We start from the raw sequence: 20543 nt of genomic DNA, 5'->3' as shown, positions 1-20543 counted from the left end.
TTCTTTTCCGGGGCCGGTTTCGTCTTTGCGAACTCTATAGTTCTCAAACACCCGTAAGGCCAGAAATCTAGTTACACGCGAAACACGGTAATTATGCGTCCATTTCGAGTCGGGATTTCTCCTTTGTCATTTCCTGTCGTGTTTCCTGAAAAGAAACTAGGCGTGTTGTTGGTTATTGTCATAACAAATGAACCCTCAGCGAAATGTATTCTCAATCAAAGGTATATACACTCTCGACATTTTACTATGCCATTTTCGATTGATGAGATGGTAAGTTGTTTCCAAGCTTATTGTCACTCACTTGCAAGTTGCAACAGGATAGATGCTGATAAGCGTAAGGATATTAAATGCATGTACATTGGGTCCGATTTCTCAATTTTGTCAAACACAACTTGTTTCATCACCTAACCCGAAGTAGGATTCGATTCCTACGGAATTAGTTTAATGACGCAATAAAATATAATCTTAGTCTTAAAAGAAACGCTTTTACACAAATACATTAAATTTTTCGAACTAGCTTTCTGCCAAACATAATGTTTCGAAATTCTAAGAATCAAAATCAATCAATATTTACATTTGCTATTCTGCATTTAACTGACAAAAATACTTATGTTCACAGATGACAAAATGATACTGTTACTTGGTTATGAAAGTGATATTTATCGTTTCGTTGACCGCAATCAAATTTACTACCTAAGTTGAGGCCAGAAATGCAAGATACTTAAAAGCTATAATTACTTGTGATAAACGTTAAAGGGAATGGTCAAAAATTACTAGATACTGCCTAAGTATTAAAGGACACCTGCGCTTTTGCCGATTAATTACATTTTTCAAAAGGCATCACACACACGTGGAGGCACTGAGTCAATAATTACGAAGGCGCCTTGGTTTATTGGGCTACCCTTGATTGAACGTGTTCCGATTTCTAGGCTTTCAACTGTTTTAGGCTATGCAAGTACTGTATATTTGTAGGTGACTTTATTTTTACGTGACTTATAACTTATGTGATTATTACACAACATAGTCTCTAGAAGTCTAGAGTCTACTTTAGAGTAACCCAGTATACGTACAATGCCCATCAAAAAGGTATATTTTTTGAGAAAAAAGTTCTACAGATCTGAAATAGAATAGAAATTTTAAAAACTTTCATCCTTTATCACTTTCAAGTTGTCTCTAACATGCTTCTAAATGGACATAAGATACTTTGAATTGCAGGGTGTTCTCCAGAGGTTTTACAGTTAAGTCCTTTTTTGTGATTCTCTTAAACGAAAGTATATTTCCTATAGTCACTAAACTTTGGTAACTATTCTAACTAGGCTTGGCTTCTCCCGCACACTGTCATAGCAAAACGTGGCGTACAGTTGCATTGTTTGCTGTAGAAACTTGAAATTTGGTAACTTTTCCTAAAAAATGTTCAGCTATCTGTCCATGTTTGTTTGATAAAGTTGGATTTTGTAATTTTTAAGATATTGCGATATTTTCATAATTTTCCTCTGCTTTGCTCTGCTCTCCGCATTGAAGCGTATCACTCATTTACGCACCAATAACTCGACTAACTATTCTCTTTCGTTCTCTTCTCGCGGTCAGCTGGTCTTCCGCACAGCGGGGGCGCGACGTAACAAGAACAATTTCTAGAAATGTGTCACTTTTAGAAATACTTAATTTACACTAAATTCACTTTCTTTAGTTTTACAATTATGATGTATACAGGAAGCCAGATGATTTTTCTACTAACCTGTGAAAATCCGATCAGTTTACGACGTATAGTTTTCTAGTAATTAACGATTGAAAATGTGTGTGCGGGGTCGGCCACACCTAGTTTTTTAGTAAACTCGCGAGCCTGGTTAGGATAGGGTTAAGCAAATTCTTATCCAGGAAAGAAGCTTTATATGAAACGTCTGCTATACTATAATAATTCGCCCGGAACTTTAGAAACTAGGGTATTGGCAAAATTACCATTCAAATGTTATAGCGAAGCTCACTAGTCTGTGGCTATAAATGAAAAGATTGAGAGGAAAAATGAAAGCAAAGTTATCTTTGTGATGTTTCTGGGTTAAGCTTGAATGGTGATCAGTAGTGCCTTACAAATTTGTAAAATGATCAAAACAATACAAAATATAAGTTAAAACTATGCGTTAATATGCTAAAAGTCTAAGTGTATGCTAAACGTTATATGCTAAAAGTCCAAAAAGCCATAAAGGAAATATACAAGCAGATATATACGCGTCAATTGGGGTACAAGTGCTGTGGCGAGCGAGAATTTTGGGGCTCGGGGGCCACTCGAACTATTGCACCTCTCCACCCAAACGAATGTATAAATTATAGTTCCTTCGCTTTTTTAATCTTGTCTCTGCAAATGAATAAAAGTTCAAGGTTGCGCTGTGATTTCACCCATACGGAATTGGACCTATACGGAATTGCACCCAAACCGAAGCGCACCTAAACGAAATTGCACACTTTCGGGCTTTTGGGATGCAAGTAACAAGTACTGTAATCCTTAAGAAAATACGTTACGTACGTATTGTTCTGTTCCCGGCACTAAAACCCTAGGTACGCTTCTGATTCCGTGTGGGTTCTATCTCATTTGGGAGTGATCTCGTATTGCTTTAATCCCTTGTGGATGCGATTCTATATCACTGTAAATCCTGCAATTGTGTTTGGCTGCAAGTCTGTGTGGGTGCAATTCCGTTTATAAACGATACAGTGTTTCTATTATGTCTATGTGTGTAACCCACTTGTTGGGCTAAATATGTTTTCCTAAATCATTTCACTGTTATCCATGGTAGTTTTACGTACGTAACGTATTTTCTTATATATTACAAAACTTGTTTCTTGCAGTCCTAAAATCCGAAAGTGTGTGATCCTGTTTGGTTGTAATTCTGTTTGGGTGCAATTCCTTGTGGGTGCAATTGCGTGTGGGTACAATTACGTTGGGTGCAATGCCGTAGCCACCAAATTTCAGATATAGCTTACATTAAAAAAACTTTAAAAAATAACTTAAAAAAACACTTAGATTAAAAAATTTAATGAAAGTGTTTATTAGCGGGTCAAAATTTTGATTTCGCTTAAGATGTAGTCTACATGTAAAAGATAAAAAGACAATCTGTTATACGCTTATAAAAGTTAATATGTGCTTATAGGCCTACCTTTACTTGACAATTATTTGTGGATACGTTTTGAAGAATGAAAGAATCTCTCTGAGGCCAAAACTACCTAAGCTGTAGCCTAATTTTTCTGAAAGCTGTTAAATTAGCTGGTTGTGAATTACAGTAAATGTAGGCTATAGGCTATTGCATATAATTATGTTATAGCTTTGTACGATTTTGCTAATCTCAGCATAGCATGTAACAAAATGTAAACCCCAAAGAGTAAACTTGCTGGGTCCTTCAAGTGGTGTTCGGGTTTGGCCTACATAGGCCTACAAAGTTTCATCACCGTGTGTAAAGAACCAAGCTTAATATTTGACTGGGGAAGTTTGGCTACATTTATCTGAATTCAAATTGGCCTACAAATTAAACTTAAAACTAACACTTATATTTAACCGAATTTTGTTTACACCACGTTATTATAATGTCAAATGTTATAAAAACGTTCTTACAACAAACATTTGAAACATATACAGAAATTTGAAATTCATGAAACATAGCCAAGGAAGTCTAGTGTTCATTAAAACTAGCCTATGTAGCCTATTACTTTTTGCCTTATTTTAATTAGTGCTGGAATATGTGCGTTTTCATTAAAATCAGCAGCCTACAGAGAGTAAGCTTATAGTGGTGGCAACCGGCTGTTTATGAATCATGTATTTAGCATTTACTATCTTACCTAATATTTTGCAGGGGCCCAAGTTTAGTTTCTGGCCCGGGTCAAATATGCAATCTACACGGCACTGAATTAGCCTAAAAGGCTCGACAATTGCCCCGCAATTTGTATCTGCATGAACAGTGGACATGTCAAAAGCGTGTTCACTATGGATATTGCCTATATTGGACTCAACCAAGGGTGTGTGTAATCATCTTTCCACTTTGTAAAATTCATAGTTTGTATGGACTGGATTCTACATTTCAGAAGAACTTATCATGGTTGAAAGCAGTAAAATCGTACAGTCACCTGTTGTTTACGGATCATGTGATTCTCAATCTCCAGACTTCTTTCAATCCAACGTGCACTCAACTGTTTGCAATTACCTCAATTTTTTTTTAAATTTTGCTATTCTCGATATTTTTACGTCCCTAACAAATTAGCGTCCGAGACAACGGTGTCATCCCAAATCTGTTCCGGACATTACGACGTAAAACACCGCAAAGAGACTGTTTTTAATCGCTTTGCTCATCATAAGTTTTCCGTTCAGAAACCTTGGTGGTTGCTTTCGGGTTTAGGGAAAACTTTCACCTGGCTACAAGCATAAAGACTCAACTTACAAACAAAACTTAAAAACTTATGCGGAGCCACTAGACGCTTTTTTGTATGAATGCCTGGAACAAACTTGGTAGCTGGAACAAATTTAGCATGCATAGGCCTTACACAACGAGCCCAAGCCAAGTCACTGTCTGTTTATTTGTAGTCCCTTTGAAGGTTATCTCCCTAAAGCGCGTCTACTACTTGCTTTTGAGTTTGTGATGTTTATTTTATGCTTGTGCATAAGGCTTAGGCCAATTTTGGGGTCATGAAACAAATTCAATTTTCATAAATTGAATTATATTTCGTTAATTTTGTATTCACTTTGTTTCAACCTCAAGTGGTGTTTCGCTTTGTTTCCATTACATGGTTTTTTATTACTGTAGGCTACAGCTACTGTACTTTGTTGGATTGTGTGCAGTTGTATGATTTTGCCAGAGATAAAACACCACCTGAGGTTTGTAATTGACGTTTAATGTCTTTAACGTTTAGGCTGCCCATCATGGGGTCGCGCATATTTTTCGTTTCTAAAATGGGGTCAAACAACTAAAAAGTTTGATAAGCCCTGGCTTATGTGTACAAGCTAACAATTTTCGCGCTTAATTCTTTTACCGATAAAATTATTTTGAACTGCTTTTAAGATGAGATCAGGCCTTGATTACTATTTGTACTGTCTGACAGTATCGCATATATGCAGTCAGCCTAGTCTATAACTGTATAAAACTGTAACAAAGTATCTTTGATTTGATATATTCAGTCACAGTCAGTGTGTTTAGTGTTATGTCACAAGTCATTGAATTGAAGTTAAAAAGGCAAGATAAGGCGATGGAGCTATATGTACCAACTAATTTTCAATTTTGATAAAATCTGTTAGAAGACTGATTACCGACAATACCTTTGCATTTGGCAGCAAATTTTAAACTGAACGTTTTTAAACTTTTATTATTACTGACAGGCCATAGCGGAAAGTGTGTCACCTGCACACATGAGAATTATCAATGTGTACGCCAAACTTTTTTACCTTTAAGCTGAATTATAATAAGCAAAATAAGAAAAGCTGGTTGTTTGAACGCCAATATAATATAATATAAAAAATAAACAAAGAATTAAGGTTTCAGTTGATGCCATCATGATAAAATTTGCATCTTTGCGCACCCGACTGGAAAGTACGGCAGTTTTCGACGAAAAATCATGCACACAAACACGTATGACATTTGTGAAATTCCTATGCTGCTGAAAATAAACATTACCTGCTACTATTCACCAACCTATGGAGATGTATTTCATCCAAAATGCGTTAACTACGGTAGCCTATACCATACCTAATACAAACCAGAGTCAAGGCATATTATTTTACATTGTAATGTCATGATTTACAATACAATTTTGGCAATAACTGTTTAACCACTACCTATTTTTTAAAACCTTTTCACCAGTATGTTTACTGACAACTACTCTTTGATTTAAATAATGTAGCATAAAACATTTGGTGGTAGTTCTGCTGTTGTAGGATATGTGTTAGAATTGATTTTGTTGTTGATCGTTTGTAAAGTTAATAATAGTGATAAATAAAAATACAATGAATTGTTATAAATGTGTGCTTAGGCTTTTGATTCTTTGGATTAGATTATTTTGACATAGAGATTGAGAAGAGGAATTTTGCAAGACAATAGTAGGACAGATAAATGAGTTAAAGGGTACCGTACGCTTTGCAAGGGTTATCTTGCTGACGCTTGTGAAAAGTAGTTTGCGATTTGATTGCCATTCTCAGTGTAAAACAATAATCATTGAATCTTTGTTTGGATAATCTTATTAATAAACACTGCACGATGAAACAAAAAGATTATATAATGTTGTATTGACAATGTTTAGTCTACAGTTTGCATTGGGATGACATTGTTAAAGATGCAATGTTATATTGGGAGAAGCGTTAGGTGTTGGATTTAGCTGAATTTCGTTAAGAAACGCCAAGTTAGATTAACAATGTAGCCAAATGGGTTGATGGGGCAATATGTTTGGAAAAGGATTTGCATACAATAGAATATACTGTAATCTACAGTATAATACTGAATAACAGAAGAGAGAATGAATAATTTCAAAAGATATGCCAGTCAGTGGGTGTCAGGTTTTGTAGTTTCATGTATTGTTTAGCACTTTACAATTTTTTGATGAAGCCATTTATGTTATATACTTTATATAAAATAGCTTAGATTAGAATGTATTACAATTTAATTTTATCATTGGGTACACATCATATAATCTTGTAATAACATAAATTGAAGATGAGATTTATCATATAAAAGTAAAATGTGTGATGGATTTCATGATGAAGATGACGCATGGATGCTTGCTCACATTGATGCTCTTGATTCAAAATCAATAGACTCAGTAAAGAATGAAGGTCCAGATGTTTCGGAGAATGTAAGGAGTGGAAATTTAACTTCCAGTGACATTGCTAGTACTGCGCTACAACACTCACAATCTAAAGACAAACAAATTTCATTGAAACTGAGTTTGAAAGACCAGTTTTTATCCAACCAAGAAAATATTAGGAAGTTGAAACTTGTTCGAACTCATCGAAACAAAGTAAGTTTTGGAAAAGCAATGTTTGTTATTTATGATACAAACCAGAACATTTTATTGTATTAATTGGCGAACAAAGATTGCAAAAGCATTACAGATTTGCTCATCGTAAAACTTGAAGTATATAGAGCAGGGATTTCCAACCTTTTATTATAGTGGGCCGCATTGTCACTTGAAATAATTCAATGGGCCTCAGAACCTATTAAATTTCAAGAAAAATGGGTACATAAAGTACATACTTTTGGAGTGAAAATGACTAGCGGGCCGCACTGTGGCCCACAGGTTGGACATCCCTGATATAGAGGATATAGTTTTTTATGTCCTATATGCAGTTTGACCATACATGATTTTCATTTCTGTTTTGACATTTAGAATAACTTGGAAACTCTACAAAAATTAATATATAAATGGAGAGAAGCATGTCAGTCTGCATTGCAAGAACTTTTAGATTCCTCATCTAAACCATCAGAAACTACTATGCTACAACTTATCAACTACCTTGGGATTGATACAAAGATGATACAGTTTGATCCTAAGACGCAGTCATTTTTAAAAACAAGCTAATTTATATTTCTGACAAATCGTTCAAGATTAAGTCTTATTTGTGCTAATGACGTATAAAGCAATGGCTGCTGAAATGCCATATACTTTGGATATTTTTTGCTGTAGATTAAATTTGAATATTTATGACAAGGGAAAACTGTTCAAGAATGGTGCTGTTTACTAATTTTTAGTGAATACAATAGATTTATATGTTATAATATAAAGTAATTATAATAAATATAATAACTCACTTATCGGCTAATTAAATTCCATGTTTAGTTGCAATGGCAATTTTCATGTTTGGTAAAAATATATTAACCGTAGTGTTTGTTTTAATAATATGAGCAATTTCATTTCACAGTGATATTGCTACGAAAATATATGTTTGAAACTTATTGCAGTAGTAATTTTGCAAAGAAGTATGTGTAGTTAATAACAGTCTCAGTGAGGTTAGCTTGAGTTTAAAGTGCGGGGTGTAGCTAAGAAATAACGACATTGAGAAGTACAATTTATGTTGTATTTTGAAGTGGGATTACCAATTGCAATTAGCACGTTTTTAGGCCAAATTTGAACGACGATGACAACTTCCGAATATGTCATTCATACTATAGCGCTCAATGCGTTAGTTATTATATTGTCAGTCTAGTAATAGGAGTCTGTTATTTTCAGTCTACCGAATGCATCTTTATTCTGCGCTCTGAAAACAGCAACCGTTTCGTTGAGAACCTATAATAAATAATTATTCAAGACATAGATAGTTAGGTTCTAATACTGTGATGCTTAACTGGCTATTAGGGGTTAATGAATGCGCTATCAATGAAGTCAGATTAGCAAACAATCGATCAAGCAATAATTAACAACAGTTTACAACAGGGATGTCCAACCTGCGGCCCGCTAGTCATTTTCACTCCAAAAGTATGTACTTCATGTGCCCATTTTTCTTGAAATTTAATAGGTTTTGCGGCCCATTGAATTATTTCAAGTGACAATGCGGCCCACTATAATAAAAGGTTGGACATCCCTGGTTTACAACCTCAACAATACGCACAGTTAGCAAAATTTCATTCTTTTTTTCCTTCCTTGTGGAAATCCAGGAAACGCATCCTTCGAGATAATCCGCTATGACTCCGTCTTAGTTTGGACTGACTTTTACGTTGAAAAAATGTATTCCTTCTCGACGATTTTTTTCTGTGGTAATAGGACCTGAGATCCAGACCGAAAAAAACGTGAGTCATTTTAATTTGGCATTGCTCCGTAAGGCTGAGCATTTCCAAAACATTATCAAGATGAGAAACTGGGAACTGGCTTTCCACAAATCGCAAACTGATCTAATCTATCGCTGCAAAATTACTTTAAACACATACAGGTTTTACTGTCAGAACTTAAAAATTGATGTCAACTTTGCCTATGATATGCAACAACTGATGGGTCAAAACTCTGATGGATTTCGGATCATCTTCAACATCTGCACCTCCTTATTATCTACCAAAGATACTTAATTGACCGTAACCAACTCGCCACAACGTGCGGTAGGCCTATTCTTGGACATTTTCATAGTGAGTAATTACTTTCACAGAAATTCTCACGTTTTCCCGCTATTCAGCTTGCAAAGCGTGTAGAGTTATCATACGGGATGACGACCGTCGCTGGATAACATCGAATTATAAACACGAAAACGTAGCCAATGGAGGTAGAGCAACGATTTTTCACAATTTAGTTTAGTGTTGATCGCGTTACAGCTTGACAAAAGCCGTTTTTGGGGAGCGGTCGCCTCGCCCCCTCAAAAAGCCTCGTTGTTTGTGCATACGCGCTCTAAAAGAACAAACATTTCACATAGGGCTAATGCTGATAAGATCGTCTTGATTGATGATTGCGGGTTGGTTCGCACGACTTTCAAGGGTTTATATAACCTAGGCCTATTTAGGCTAATTTCCAAACTTTCGATATAGTAGTACCACACTTTCCACTTACGTTGATGCTTGTCATTGGTAGGAGTGTTGTAATGTGAAATCATGATCATTTTCACACGTTCCTTGAAAAGTGAGGTGAGCGGACCGTAGACACTTAACTAGTGTGACGTAACGGTCATAGTTATTGCTTATATAACTATTTACCTTCGAGATAATTGTAATTTTAAAAGGATTGTATCTCTGTCTTGACACACCTAATTTTTCAACAGTGAAAGATGTAGAGTAACTCGAAGTGACTACGTTTACATATCGAGCTTTTTCGCTCCGAAGGTCTAACCACTCTAACTAATAAAAAAACTGGAAAGTTAATAAGTTATATGTTTATCTGAACGTACGCAAATCATTCCTAGGACAACTACTAACCTGCAAATATTTACGCCAAGATGAGATTCGTCAGTGTCGAGAAATAGCCGCAAAACAGCATTAACTTCACCATCCATCTCGCTCGACTAAAAAAATGCAGCCGCAAGGAAACATTGATGGATGTTGTTGTTATACGTCAAGTAGCGCAGTATACGCTCGTTGTAATTTCTGTGGCATTCCTGATTGACACGACTCGTGCTCCAGCTTCAAGCGAAATCAGCGGTCAGATAAATGTTTAATATGTGCACGCAGCCTTAAGGCTTGTTCCTACCGAACTTGAAGTACTAAAAAGATGCAGTTGAGGTTCAGACATAAGCGTTGCTGCTTTTTTCACGCCGGCACAATAAAAAAACGGCAGATTATTCACACTGAATAGAGTAAGTTTGTAGATGTCACCAGTGTAACTTATATCATCTAAGAAATTTGACATATGGGAATAACCGCCAGTAGCCTATGTGTTCTACACGTCCGTTAATGTTCACTTCTCGGAGTCATCCAGCCTCAAAAGTGTTTAAAAGCTGAAGAGCCGAGACCTAGAGGCTCAGAAAGTAATCAATAATTAAATTGTTCTTTATTTGGCTTATCAAGACTGTCTGTGTCGCGTTTCAACTCTGGATCTTTTTAAATAATGCCAGCACGAAAGACAAACATGTCGAAACTACGTCAGCATTTACGATAGCAATTTTACATCAAAAACTTCCAACAGATGACGCTGTACACCACAAACAAAAACAAGTACTGTATTGAAATCTGCGGACCTAATAGTACACTACTGAGAACCACGAAATGCACTATGGTGTTAAAAGCAAAATCCATGCAAATTTAATAAGTTTGTTGCATACAATGTTTTGGCTGATTTTTATCTACGACATTGGTGTCATATTTAGTTCTAGCTTTCATAATGTTGGTTATTTCTTCTTTATCTTCTTTGACCTTATTTAAGTTCAGAGAAGCTTTGTGTAGCTTTTCGATGTAATCCGGAATACCTTGAAAATAGTAATAAAAATAAAGTAAACGTAAAGTTAACAAACAATTGAAATGTGTGAATTAGGTTTCATGTCACAGACCAGCACATTGGAAAACAGTATGTACTTCAAGGGTCAGCTTAATTAAGGAGACCATGAGAATTATTTAACTCAATTTCGATACAATACAGAGTTCCTGGTCACCGGTCAGGTAGTGCAATAACAACAAGCAGACAACTCACTAACTTTTTTATCAATTCATTATTCCCAACTCCATTCAGTCTGCAGTGTCTGCACGGTGATACAGAAAAGCGCAGCCTGTGACAGCGCGCGACTACGTTTCAATTAAATGAATTACTGTATTGACGTAAGCTTTAAGCTCCTATAAATTATAATGTCATTTCAATATAGTCCGTTCCTTTACTGTTATTTTCTGTTCGCCACATTAAGGAGGTGTATGGGTAAGAAATTAAGATTTCTTTATTTTCTGATATCGTTAAATTTTTCTGTAGGGCTTTAAAAAAACCTGCTTAGACCAATCAGAGGGCAGCATGGTTGGTGTAGTTTTTTAGACTTGGAATTCCCCTAGACTATCAATCAGTTTGAGCCTTTTAAAGTTCCAGGTCGGGTGGGAAATGCAAATAAAAATCGGAATGAAAAATAGGAAAATGTGTATTTTTAGGCCAAAAATCCACTTTTGAATATGAGCTCTAAGAGAATTAGATGTTACATTACCGACTAAGGGATAGCATAATAGTCACACTACAATCTGTAGCTTCATGTTGAACATAATAACTGAGTAATCTGAGGTACGATTAAGACTTGCACTGAAGTCTATAAACTTCTCACCGAGTTGGCGGGAGATGATGATGCTAAATGTCTTGTATGAGCTGATATCAATTTTGCATACCTTTCACCAACTCCATACCGATGTTCATCATCATCAGGACATTCACATTCGCTCAATCTCTACCTGGATAGCTGGTGGGCAAAGGAACTGTCACAGTGCGGAAGTTTGGGCACTTAGCCCATAAAATTTTTACAAGAAGTGATTGCTGTGGAATTGTGCGTTGGACATTGCGGGGACGCGATCTCGTGATCGATTTTATGTTTAACTGCCGGTGTAACGAAAATATGTCACATTTTATTTATAGTATCTTATGTTTTACTGTTTTGTAATCCGTTAGTTCTCAACTTGCTGTGTGATGATTACTTCACGGTGTTTTAGTTTGGCACCTCACCTTTTGCATTCTATAAACTCCGCTGTTAATTGAATTAATCGGGTCGGTTTGGTTTTGGTCGTTGGGGTTGTTCAATACAATAAATTGCTTTCTTGGGTTTTACTGATGGTGTCGTGGTTCACAGTGAATGTGGGGAAACAGCCTGCCACCAGAAGGCAAGAATTTTCGGTTACACCGGTACCTATTTCTTCTCATAGATTGGTTCGTTCAGCGTTTACGTAGGTTTTGTTTGCTGTCTCGTTAGCTAACCTGTCTTGGGTTAATTGTGTTTCTTGTACAGAGCATATTACGCAATTAGTTGCTGTAAGTCTGTATTTATATGAAAAACTAGTTTTATTCTAACTTTTCATTACAAGTTAAAGGTTTTAATTCCAACAAAACTTTAACGTAAGCTTGAAAGTAATTTTTACAGCTACGAAGAAGTAAAGACCTATCGGTTGCAGACAATAAACCCAAGGAGTTATTAAGACAAATTTCAAATGCATAGTTACGCTAGCATGTTACAAATATAGTATTGCACCTGTCGTCACCACCCATGATGAAACTCTTGTAGGAAGCGATGTTTGTGGATCATCACAGTATGTCAAAAGGTAATCAAGGCCTGGCTCATCTATTGTTTTGTGTGGTTTTATCACCATCTCAGATATATAAAGAGGAACACGCACATGGTTCTTGTTGGTAACGCATTTGGGGTGATCAACTGATCTGTAAAATAGTGCGTAATGTGTATAGCATAATGCTCTTGATTAAGTAAACCGAATAAATTTATGACCTTTAAAGGGAATCTGATGATAATAAAGGTAAGCAATAGTGAGATGAAACATTATTCTTCAGTATATATTACAGAAAAGAACATATACAAACAATTTTTACAACATGAAAATTTATCTTTTGTACTTTAACTGAGGTCATCACCTTGCCAGAATTGCCATAACATTTGAGGACTGCAACACCTGCAAATAAAAAAATGTGATAATAATTTTATGAAAATGAAGTTTGAATGATATTTGAAATATGTTAGTGTGTGTTATGAAATTTATTTTGGTTTTTCTTTAGATTTTGTATGTGTATACGCTTCATAAAGACCATAGTGTTAAACAATGGGCCATTGTTTTCTTTAATAATCCCAATTCATTTAACAATAACTTTTAAATTGCTGTGTAACAAACTTTTAAACAAAAACAGAAATTGTTCACAGGAAAGTGTGCAGTGGTATTGACTTGTGCTGGAAAAACAAAGGTATGAAAAGAAAAAAAAACTCTCCAAAAAAGTCTAGAAAATCAAGGAAGACTAAAAAAGAGCATGAAAAATTTTTTGTCAGTAATTTTTTAAAGCAACCAGGTAAAACACGTTCAGGTGTAAGATATTCTAAGAAAAGAAAGGGTAAGAGTTCATCAGAATGCATTTTTGGATCTCTAGTAACCAGTCTTCCTTCATCCACTCAAAGTCTTAACAATGTGAGCAATTCAAATGCATTACAGACGGCAAAAGATCAGTGCAGTTGTAAACAGTGTGCAGAACAACGAAGAAAAGAAGAGTTGCGCACTTGCACCAGTAGTCAAAGTGGTTTGAGCTTTCTGCTGAAAAGTGAGGAGCAGCAAAATAATTCTGTCATTTCACCCAGCAGTTCAACCAATGGCTCTACTGCGACAAACAGTTCTAACTGTGCAGAAAGTGTGCAAAAAAAGGCTAGTAATGAAAGAATTAAACAAGTATTCTGCGACTGCAAAGAATGTTGTGGAGTTAATCGAAAATCTTCTTCCTCTCAAGCTAATATTGCCAAAGTACGGTCAAGACATAGGTTACTGAAACATTCGAGGCATCCATTGGAACAAAGCATGCCAAAGCAAAAGACAAAGAAAGCAAGAAAAATGAAACAAACTGCTCATACAGATAAAAGAAAACCAATCAAAAAACGTGCAAAGGCTCGAGCAGGCAAATCTTTATTGAAGTATGTCCTCAAAAAGACACCAACAATAACCAATTTGAGTCTGCCAACGACTTCTGCTGGCCAAGCTCAGTCAGATAACTGCATATGCTGCCAAAAGTGCCTCGAAAATCTAAAAAACTACATTAAGGAACAGATATTTAAGCAAGCTTCATGCAAAAGTCAAGGAAAAAAGAAATCACATGAAGAGTTAAGCCATTATTTTCGAGTGTGTAAACATAAAAAATGTAAGTCAACTGGAGAGGTAAGTGAAACAGGAGAAAAAGATAAAGACAGCTCCTCAACACCTAGAGTGAGTGCAGGTCCCAATACTTCTGAAGCCAGTAAAACTAGGGCAGTGGGGTATAAAAAAGAGGGAATTTTATTTCCCAGTGCAGGGCAAGTACAGAATAAAATTAAAAATTCATCTCATAATCCTGTTGGTCATAGGTCAAGTAGGAAAGCTTCAATTAAGCGTAAAGCAAAGTCTGTTAAAAAAAAACAGTTAAGAAAACAACACCAGTTAATGTCAAAGAAATTAGGAAAAAGAAGCACCAAAGCATCAAGTGTTGGCTCCGTTTTGCGAAAAACAAAATCAACAAAGTCAAGCAACAAAAAAACTTCCAGGAAATGGAAATTATTATCTAAAGCAACCATAAAAAAGATTAAAATCAAGCAACTGAAACGTCTTGCCAAACAACAAACGAAAAAGAAGGGTAAGGATATAATGAAAAAGCAAGCTCAAAGTACTGTGCAAGTTGCTCCAATGCCAAGTGCCATGGCAAAGTGTAAAGAAACAAAACTTGCCATAGAAGAAATTGAAGAGAATGGACATGACTCATGTGGCAGACAAGAATCAAAAAAGATGACACAAAAGATAAGTAAGCTGATTCGGCAGTTGGCCACTGACACGGATCAACCAGTTCCAAGTGGTAAATCACCAACTTTTATTGCAATGGTTAAAACTGCCATTCGAGATTTGAAACCATTCAACTTAACCGGGAAAGACGCCATATCCAAGTAAGTGCTGATTCAGTAGTGTTTGCTATCAGTTATCACAAATAACAGAACTTATACAATCTATCAGGTACATTCAATTACGTTATCATGTCAAAAATGCAAGCTTGCTTTCTTATGTTTTGAAATGGATGGTTGAAATGGGTTTGCTAAAACAACGAAATGGTCAATATCGTTTTAGTGGTAAAAGGTATGTTCCAACTTACTGTGTCATACAAGTTTTAACATTTTTAAAATAAGAAAATTTGTAAATTTCTTTTTCATAACTTTGAAAATTGACAAGATGTGCACAAAGTCTTTGGACAATTTAAAAGACTTATTAATGTAGTTTGTCGAAAAACTTTGTGGAAACCTTGTATATTACCAGCAAAACATAACTTACAGTATATAAATATACTTTGGGTTACAGATTAGTTAAGAAGCAGACAGTTGCAGTATTGGGATCCTTAAAAAGGAAGGCACTTAAAGCTAAATTACATCGAAAAAATTTAAAGTAAGACTATCTTGTAATAGTATGATTAAGATTTTTATGTGAATAAAAGAAATTTGTGTGTAATACTGAGTTATAAGTAAATAAAATCACAAATAACACTTTATAAATTGCAGAAAGGTTAATGATCACTTCAAAGCTAAGTTGTCCAGAAAGAAAAAGTTAAATTCTAAAAAGGTGATTGAAGGATTTTAAAACTATACCCTCATATTTTAAGGCATGTGTTTTGTAAAACTTTTGGGTGCTTGATTAAAAATAAGCTGTGTTATTCCCACCAGAAGAGAAGAAAGAACAAAAAAAGCAAGACTCGTAAATCGAAGTGTAGAAAGGTTTTAAAAAGAAACAAATGCAAGAACGAAAAGTGCACTTGTGCCAAGGAATTAAAAGCACTTAAAAACAGAATAAAAGTCAAGACTCGCTATATCAGAAAAAATGGGAAGATATATAAACAAGAAGAGTACATTTAATTGAACATTTTGACATCGCAACTTGAAATAAATTATCATTGAGAGACATTTAAAAAAAATTTGCTCAATATATTTACCTTTAGTCTTCTGATGTATACATATTCTCTTGCTTTAAATGGATACTGAAAAATAAATCTGGCAATGTTTTCTTACTTTATTACAACATGGTGGAAAATTATAGGCATGTTATTGCCATGCAATAACTATATTCGTCACTAAAGGTGATCTTGACCTACAAATGAGGAAAGTCTATTCACAACAACAAAACCGGGTGATTAACAATATTACAGTATTGTCTGCTAGATAAAATTGCTTGAAAACATTTACTGGAAAATATGATATCCATCTCAATACTTCCTCTCCAGTAGTTTGATTTTCATCGACAACACTGATGTCTATAACGAGTTTATCCCATTTGCGACGATATTCTAGATCCGTTTGTACGAAAAAAAATTGGCGAGCACTTACATCATGAAAACGGCCAAATACTAAAAATAATATGAAGATTATTAAAAAGATATGTGCATTTTCTGATATAAACTTGTAACCATTACTAATTGAATTAAGCAAATGAGAGTATCCGAAATGAGGTAACAATAGTTAAGTGGTTAAATAAAACTCAAGAATCATTTAACCTTTATACTGTGTGCGATCTGAATTCTTCAATGGTAGCTTCCAAATTTTGATATTTTTTCCATCCAAGATGTTCTCCCACTCGTCTGGTAGATCAGTGTATTCTGCTCGAAAAAATGACATTTATCATTTGTTAAAAGTGTAGGTATATTTCAACAAATAATTTCTTTTTAACCCAATAGAACAGCCTATTTATTTTGACCGAGTTGTCCTAGCTGATTACGAAGGGTACTTTGTACCGGTAATTCAATATGGCATTTCTGTAAACCAATTTACTTTACATCTTTACATAAGGTATCTGGTTTCCAATAAAAAGTAGCTTACGGCTTCGTAGTGGGAAGCTTGAGTATACAATGATATAGAATTAAACAGTCGTTATAACAAATACTCTATCCTTAAGTAACATATTTGCTATCAAACTGTATTAAAATACTTGGTGGATGGTTGAGGAATTCATATAGTTTTTAAAGCGTAGTGTATGCTGTATAATGTATATACTAAAACAGTATCATTAGATTCCTGCTATGGTCACGAATGCGCAAATTTGTAATTAGGAGAGCATTTTCAAGATTTTGGTTGAAACTCAATCTTTTGTTGATGCTTTATGACCAAGTTTTACATCTATATAGCTGTAAACTCTCTGTGATCATGGAAGGGTCCCAAAACTTTATGAAATTCTGCAAGTGACTTTATAGTAACTGGACAGCCATTTGCGGGGTTAACTGATTCGTGAAAACGGAAAATGATGTTAAGTTTTTACACTCCATTCATACACAGATTTCTAAAATATGTTTCATTTGAATATAAGAAAATTTTGAAAGATTGTATCATATTGTTACTTGAAATTAGCTTCAATAATTCCGCACAATGTTTTACGTAGCCACACCCACCAATTATAATCTTCATGATTACATAGTTTAAAGCATATAACAAAAAAAACTGTGATACTAATAAATCAACAAACATAAACCATATCACACAGAAGCAGCATTTAATGTACATACATGTAGTCTCATGACTGTCATCGTTTAAGGATAGACATCGACTAAAGTATTACTCACACACACATACTAGAGTTTATCTTTTACTCTCAGTGTAGACTTAGAAGGCCTGGCTGATAAAAATGCAAACCAGAGTAGATTTCCTATATGCACTGCTGTAGTAAATAATATGCTTTGGCAAGGTGTTAACAGAACATTTCCTAATTCGGGAAATTCATGTAAAAAATTACAGAACTAATTAAAAAATACATATGTGTATCTCTCGAAACTTGCACAAAGACAAGCTCAACAGCTCAGGCGGTGAGAAATTATCATCAAGTTTAAGTCGTGCAAAGGCTATCCGCAGTTCAATGGTAAAAAAGGTGATACCATACCTTTCTTTCTTTTCTGAGAAACCTTTTGTTTGTCAAATTAGGCATTTTCTTATGAACTATGCATGTGAACGCATAAGTAATCTCAATCTACGACATGAACAAGTTATAACTGTATCCATGTGCGATCGTGCAATTGAAGTAGACTCATCTTGATTGTGTGAATGAGTGAGTTTATATACAGTGTAAGGCAATGCTTATTAATCTTTTTCAACAAACAATCAATTTTTTCTGACAATTTCTTTTGAGGCTCATTAATTTAGTTGACTAAATTTTTCTGACAATATCTTTTAGTCACGTAATTTACTCAAGTCAGTTCAAAACAATTTTTTCAAAAAAAAATAAAAAAGTTTACAATAGTCTCGCTTCACAAAAGTCACCTTTTCTAGTATAATATTTTGGCATGCTTTCCAGCCCACCGGATGAGAGAATCTAATGTACGAAATGCATCAACTCAGTTGAATTCGTAAAAGTGTGTTTCGTGCATGAGCATGTCTGTTTACATAATTCAACAGTTACCTGATTCAGCATTTTTTTGTAATCCTCTAAACTAAAGGTTTCGAATTTGGAAAATTCTGCTGTGTTAAATTAAGCAATAATTTATTGATTAACTGTAAATGAGTCATTTGGGTGACTTTGCGGCTCTGTTGTAATATGATGATTTTGCTATCAAATTGACATCACCCAGCAGCATTGAGATGAATCTTTTCCCACATAATATGTTTGGTTATTCTTGGGGTAACTGAGCATAGTTTCACTAGTCAAAAGTCATCTTGGTGTCATCTCAGAGGGCTATTACTTCAAAAAGAATAGATTTTCAGTAACAATACCAACAGTTTTTCTTTTAAAAAAGATTACCAGCTGATTGTTTTCATCATGAAGAGCAGCCATAAAACAATGAACAGATAATCAGGCAAAATGAATGAATGACTAAATGAAACTTCTGTTCCTGACTGTTGAGTGCATTTACTACAATATATATGGAACTTTTTCAGCTGCAGCCTGCAATACTGAATTTAAACACAAATGCCATTCCGTTCACTTGAATACAGTTTTTGTAACAGTCAAGTACTGGTTCGTTACCTATACTCAGCAAAATGTTTGCTACAACTACCAAATTTTCCACATAAGCCTTTGTAACACTAACTCTTGTTTGCCTCACTAAATGTTCAGCACCGAAAGAGAAGAATGTAGTAAGTAAAAATGCAGATATGTGCATTCAAAAACTTTGAGGTATGTCCATGTTTTATTTCTTATAAAATAGAGCAGAAAACACACCAACCTGGAGTGGACACAGCAACACTTTACAGTTAAGTTAGAGAATATATACAAAACCAGATGAAAATACCTGAATTACTAGGCAAAGACTTGGTTGCAGTACTCTGAACACTTTCAAGTATATTCAGTTCTTCGATATGTCTAATAAAAGCAAATTATCTATAAATTTTATGTATGTTAAACAATTACAAAACAATAACACTCTATGAATAGCCCCTTGTTGTGTCACCATATTGCATCCTTCAGCAAAAATGCTAAAACTATCATCAAGGTATCTTACCTTGAACTTGGTTTTATCATTAACTGAATTAACCCATATAATCAAATTCCTACATTATGCTACAAACGGATGAATAAAACATCCTATGCAGATTCTCAACCAAATATGCCTACCTCGCTATTTCATCATTAGTAATGCTGTGTTCTTCCCAAGAAAAGGAACAAGCAGCGACTGCAAACATACACCAAGGTCGTTTTGTTTGAAAGTGTTCAAACATAGCTGTCATCAATTTATGTCGCCCATAATCTTGATATAACTTCCGGTAAATGGAATAGGTTTTCTGAACCCTTTGCATGTGAATTCCAAAAGCAAGACATTTTCTTTGCACCAAATGTCTTATGACTTTGCAAAGAGTCATTTCAACTTCTGCTTTGTAATTGGTTGTAGGCACAAACAATGCAATCCTAGTGTGACATTAGTACTGAAGCATAGAAATTGTGTCTTTATGCAACAAATTGCACAAAAGGCTATAATTACATACTCATAAATATTTTAAGCTCCAACCCTAAACAACAAAACATTGAAAACAACTAAAATTATATATGAATTAAATGTAAGAATACGCACCATTTTTCAGGAGGTACAATAATTATAATACAAACAAAACTTAACCACAGTGAAATAGAAACTTGTTAACTCAGAGCAAAGAGGCGTGTCAAATCAGATCAAATCAAAATCAAATCGCTTCAGTTGCCAAATCTGAATTTGTTGCAATTGAAATTATTATACAGTGATACAATATGCCTAAACTCATAATCTCCTAATCATATGACAAGCACAATGGTGTACTTGGTACACATGCTAATCGAGGTTTAAGTAAATACAGACATATATTTATCATGTTCTTGATATCATTTGGCAGCTGGTATTATGAATCATTCTTGATATCATTTAGCAGCTGGTATTATGACTTGTTTAATAGGCCTACTGCACATGTTGTTTCCAGTGCATGCAACAAAGCTTATTGTGAGTTTCACACTACATTTTAACCTATTTCCTATCTAAACCATTTCTCATGT

At 34.8% G+C, this 20543-nt stretch overlaps 3 protein-coding genes across 4 annotated transcripts; 2 read left to right on the top strand and 1 right to left on the bottom strand.

Moving 5' to 3' along the window:
* The first annotated feature begins 6579 nt into the window (after positions 1-6579).
* Positions 6580-7916, top strand: LOC143460936 (swi5-dependent recombination DNA repair protein 1 homolog). The gene is made up of 2 exons (XM_076958628.1): positions 6580-6981; positions 7351-7916. The coding sequence occupies exons 1-2, from the start codon at positions 6703-6705 to the stop codon at positions 7540-7542; spliced, it is 471 nt and encodes a 156-aa protein (XP_076814743.1). The 5' UTR covers positions 6580-6702; the 3' UTR covers positions 7543-7916.
* Positions 7917-10578: 2662 nt separating this feature from the next.
* LOC143459348 (stAR-related lipid transfer protein 7, mitochondrial-like) lies at positions 10579-20052 on the bottom strand. Its single transcript, XM_076956452.1, has 8 exons — positions 19638-20052; positions 19315-19385; positions 16597-16698; positions 16289-16449; positions 16039-16083; positions 12976-13013; positions 12581-12765; positions 10579-10840 (listed from the first exon to the last, which is right to left on the bottom strand). Exons 1-8 carry the CDS (start codon positions 19880-19882, stop codon positions 10677-10679), a joined length of 1011 nt encoding a protein of 336 aa, XP_076812567.1. The 5' UTR covers positions 19883-20052; the 3' UTR covers positions 10579-10676.
* On the top strand, positions 13211-16118 carry LOC143459347 (uncharacterized). 2 transcript variants are annotated; one of them, XM_076956451.1, is made up of 5 exons: positions 13211-15007; positions 15075-15194; positions 15414-15497; positions 15611-15671; positions 15776-16118. In XM_076956451.1, exons 1-5 carry the CDS (start codon positions 13302-13304, stop codon positions 15959-15961), a joined length of 2157 nt encoding a protein of 718 aa, XP_076812566.1. In that variant the 5' UTR covers positions 13211-13301; the 3' UTR covers positions 15962-16118. The 2 variants fall into 2 exon arrangements, with proteins under 2 accessions (XP_076812566.1, XP_076812565.1); XM_076956450.1 differs by having other exon boundaries at positions 13219-15007; positions 15773-16118.
* Positions 20053-20543: the final 491 nt, after the last annotated feature.

Source organism: Clavelina lepadiformis, chromosome 5 (genome assembly GCF_947623445.1).
Source record: "Clavelina lepadiformis chromosome 5, kaClaLepa1.1, whole genome shotgun sequence".
NCBI classification, from domain to species: domain Eukaryota; kingdom Metazoa; phylum Chordata; class Ascidiacea; order Aplousobranchia; family Clavelinidae; genus Clavelina; species Clavelina lepadiformis.
Note: the sequence above shows the minus strand (reverse complement) of the source record. Positions and strands in the feature narration are given on the sequence as shown.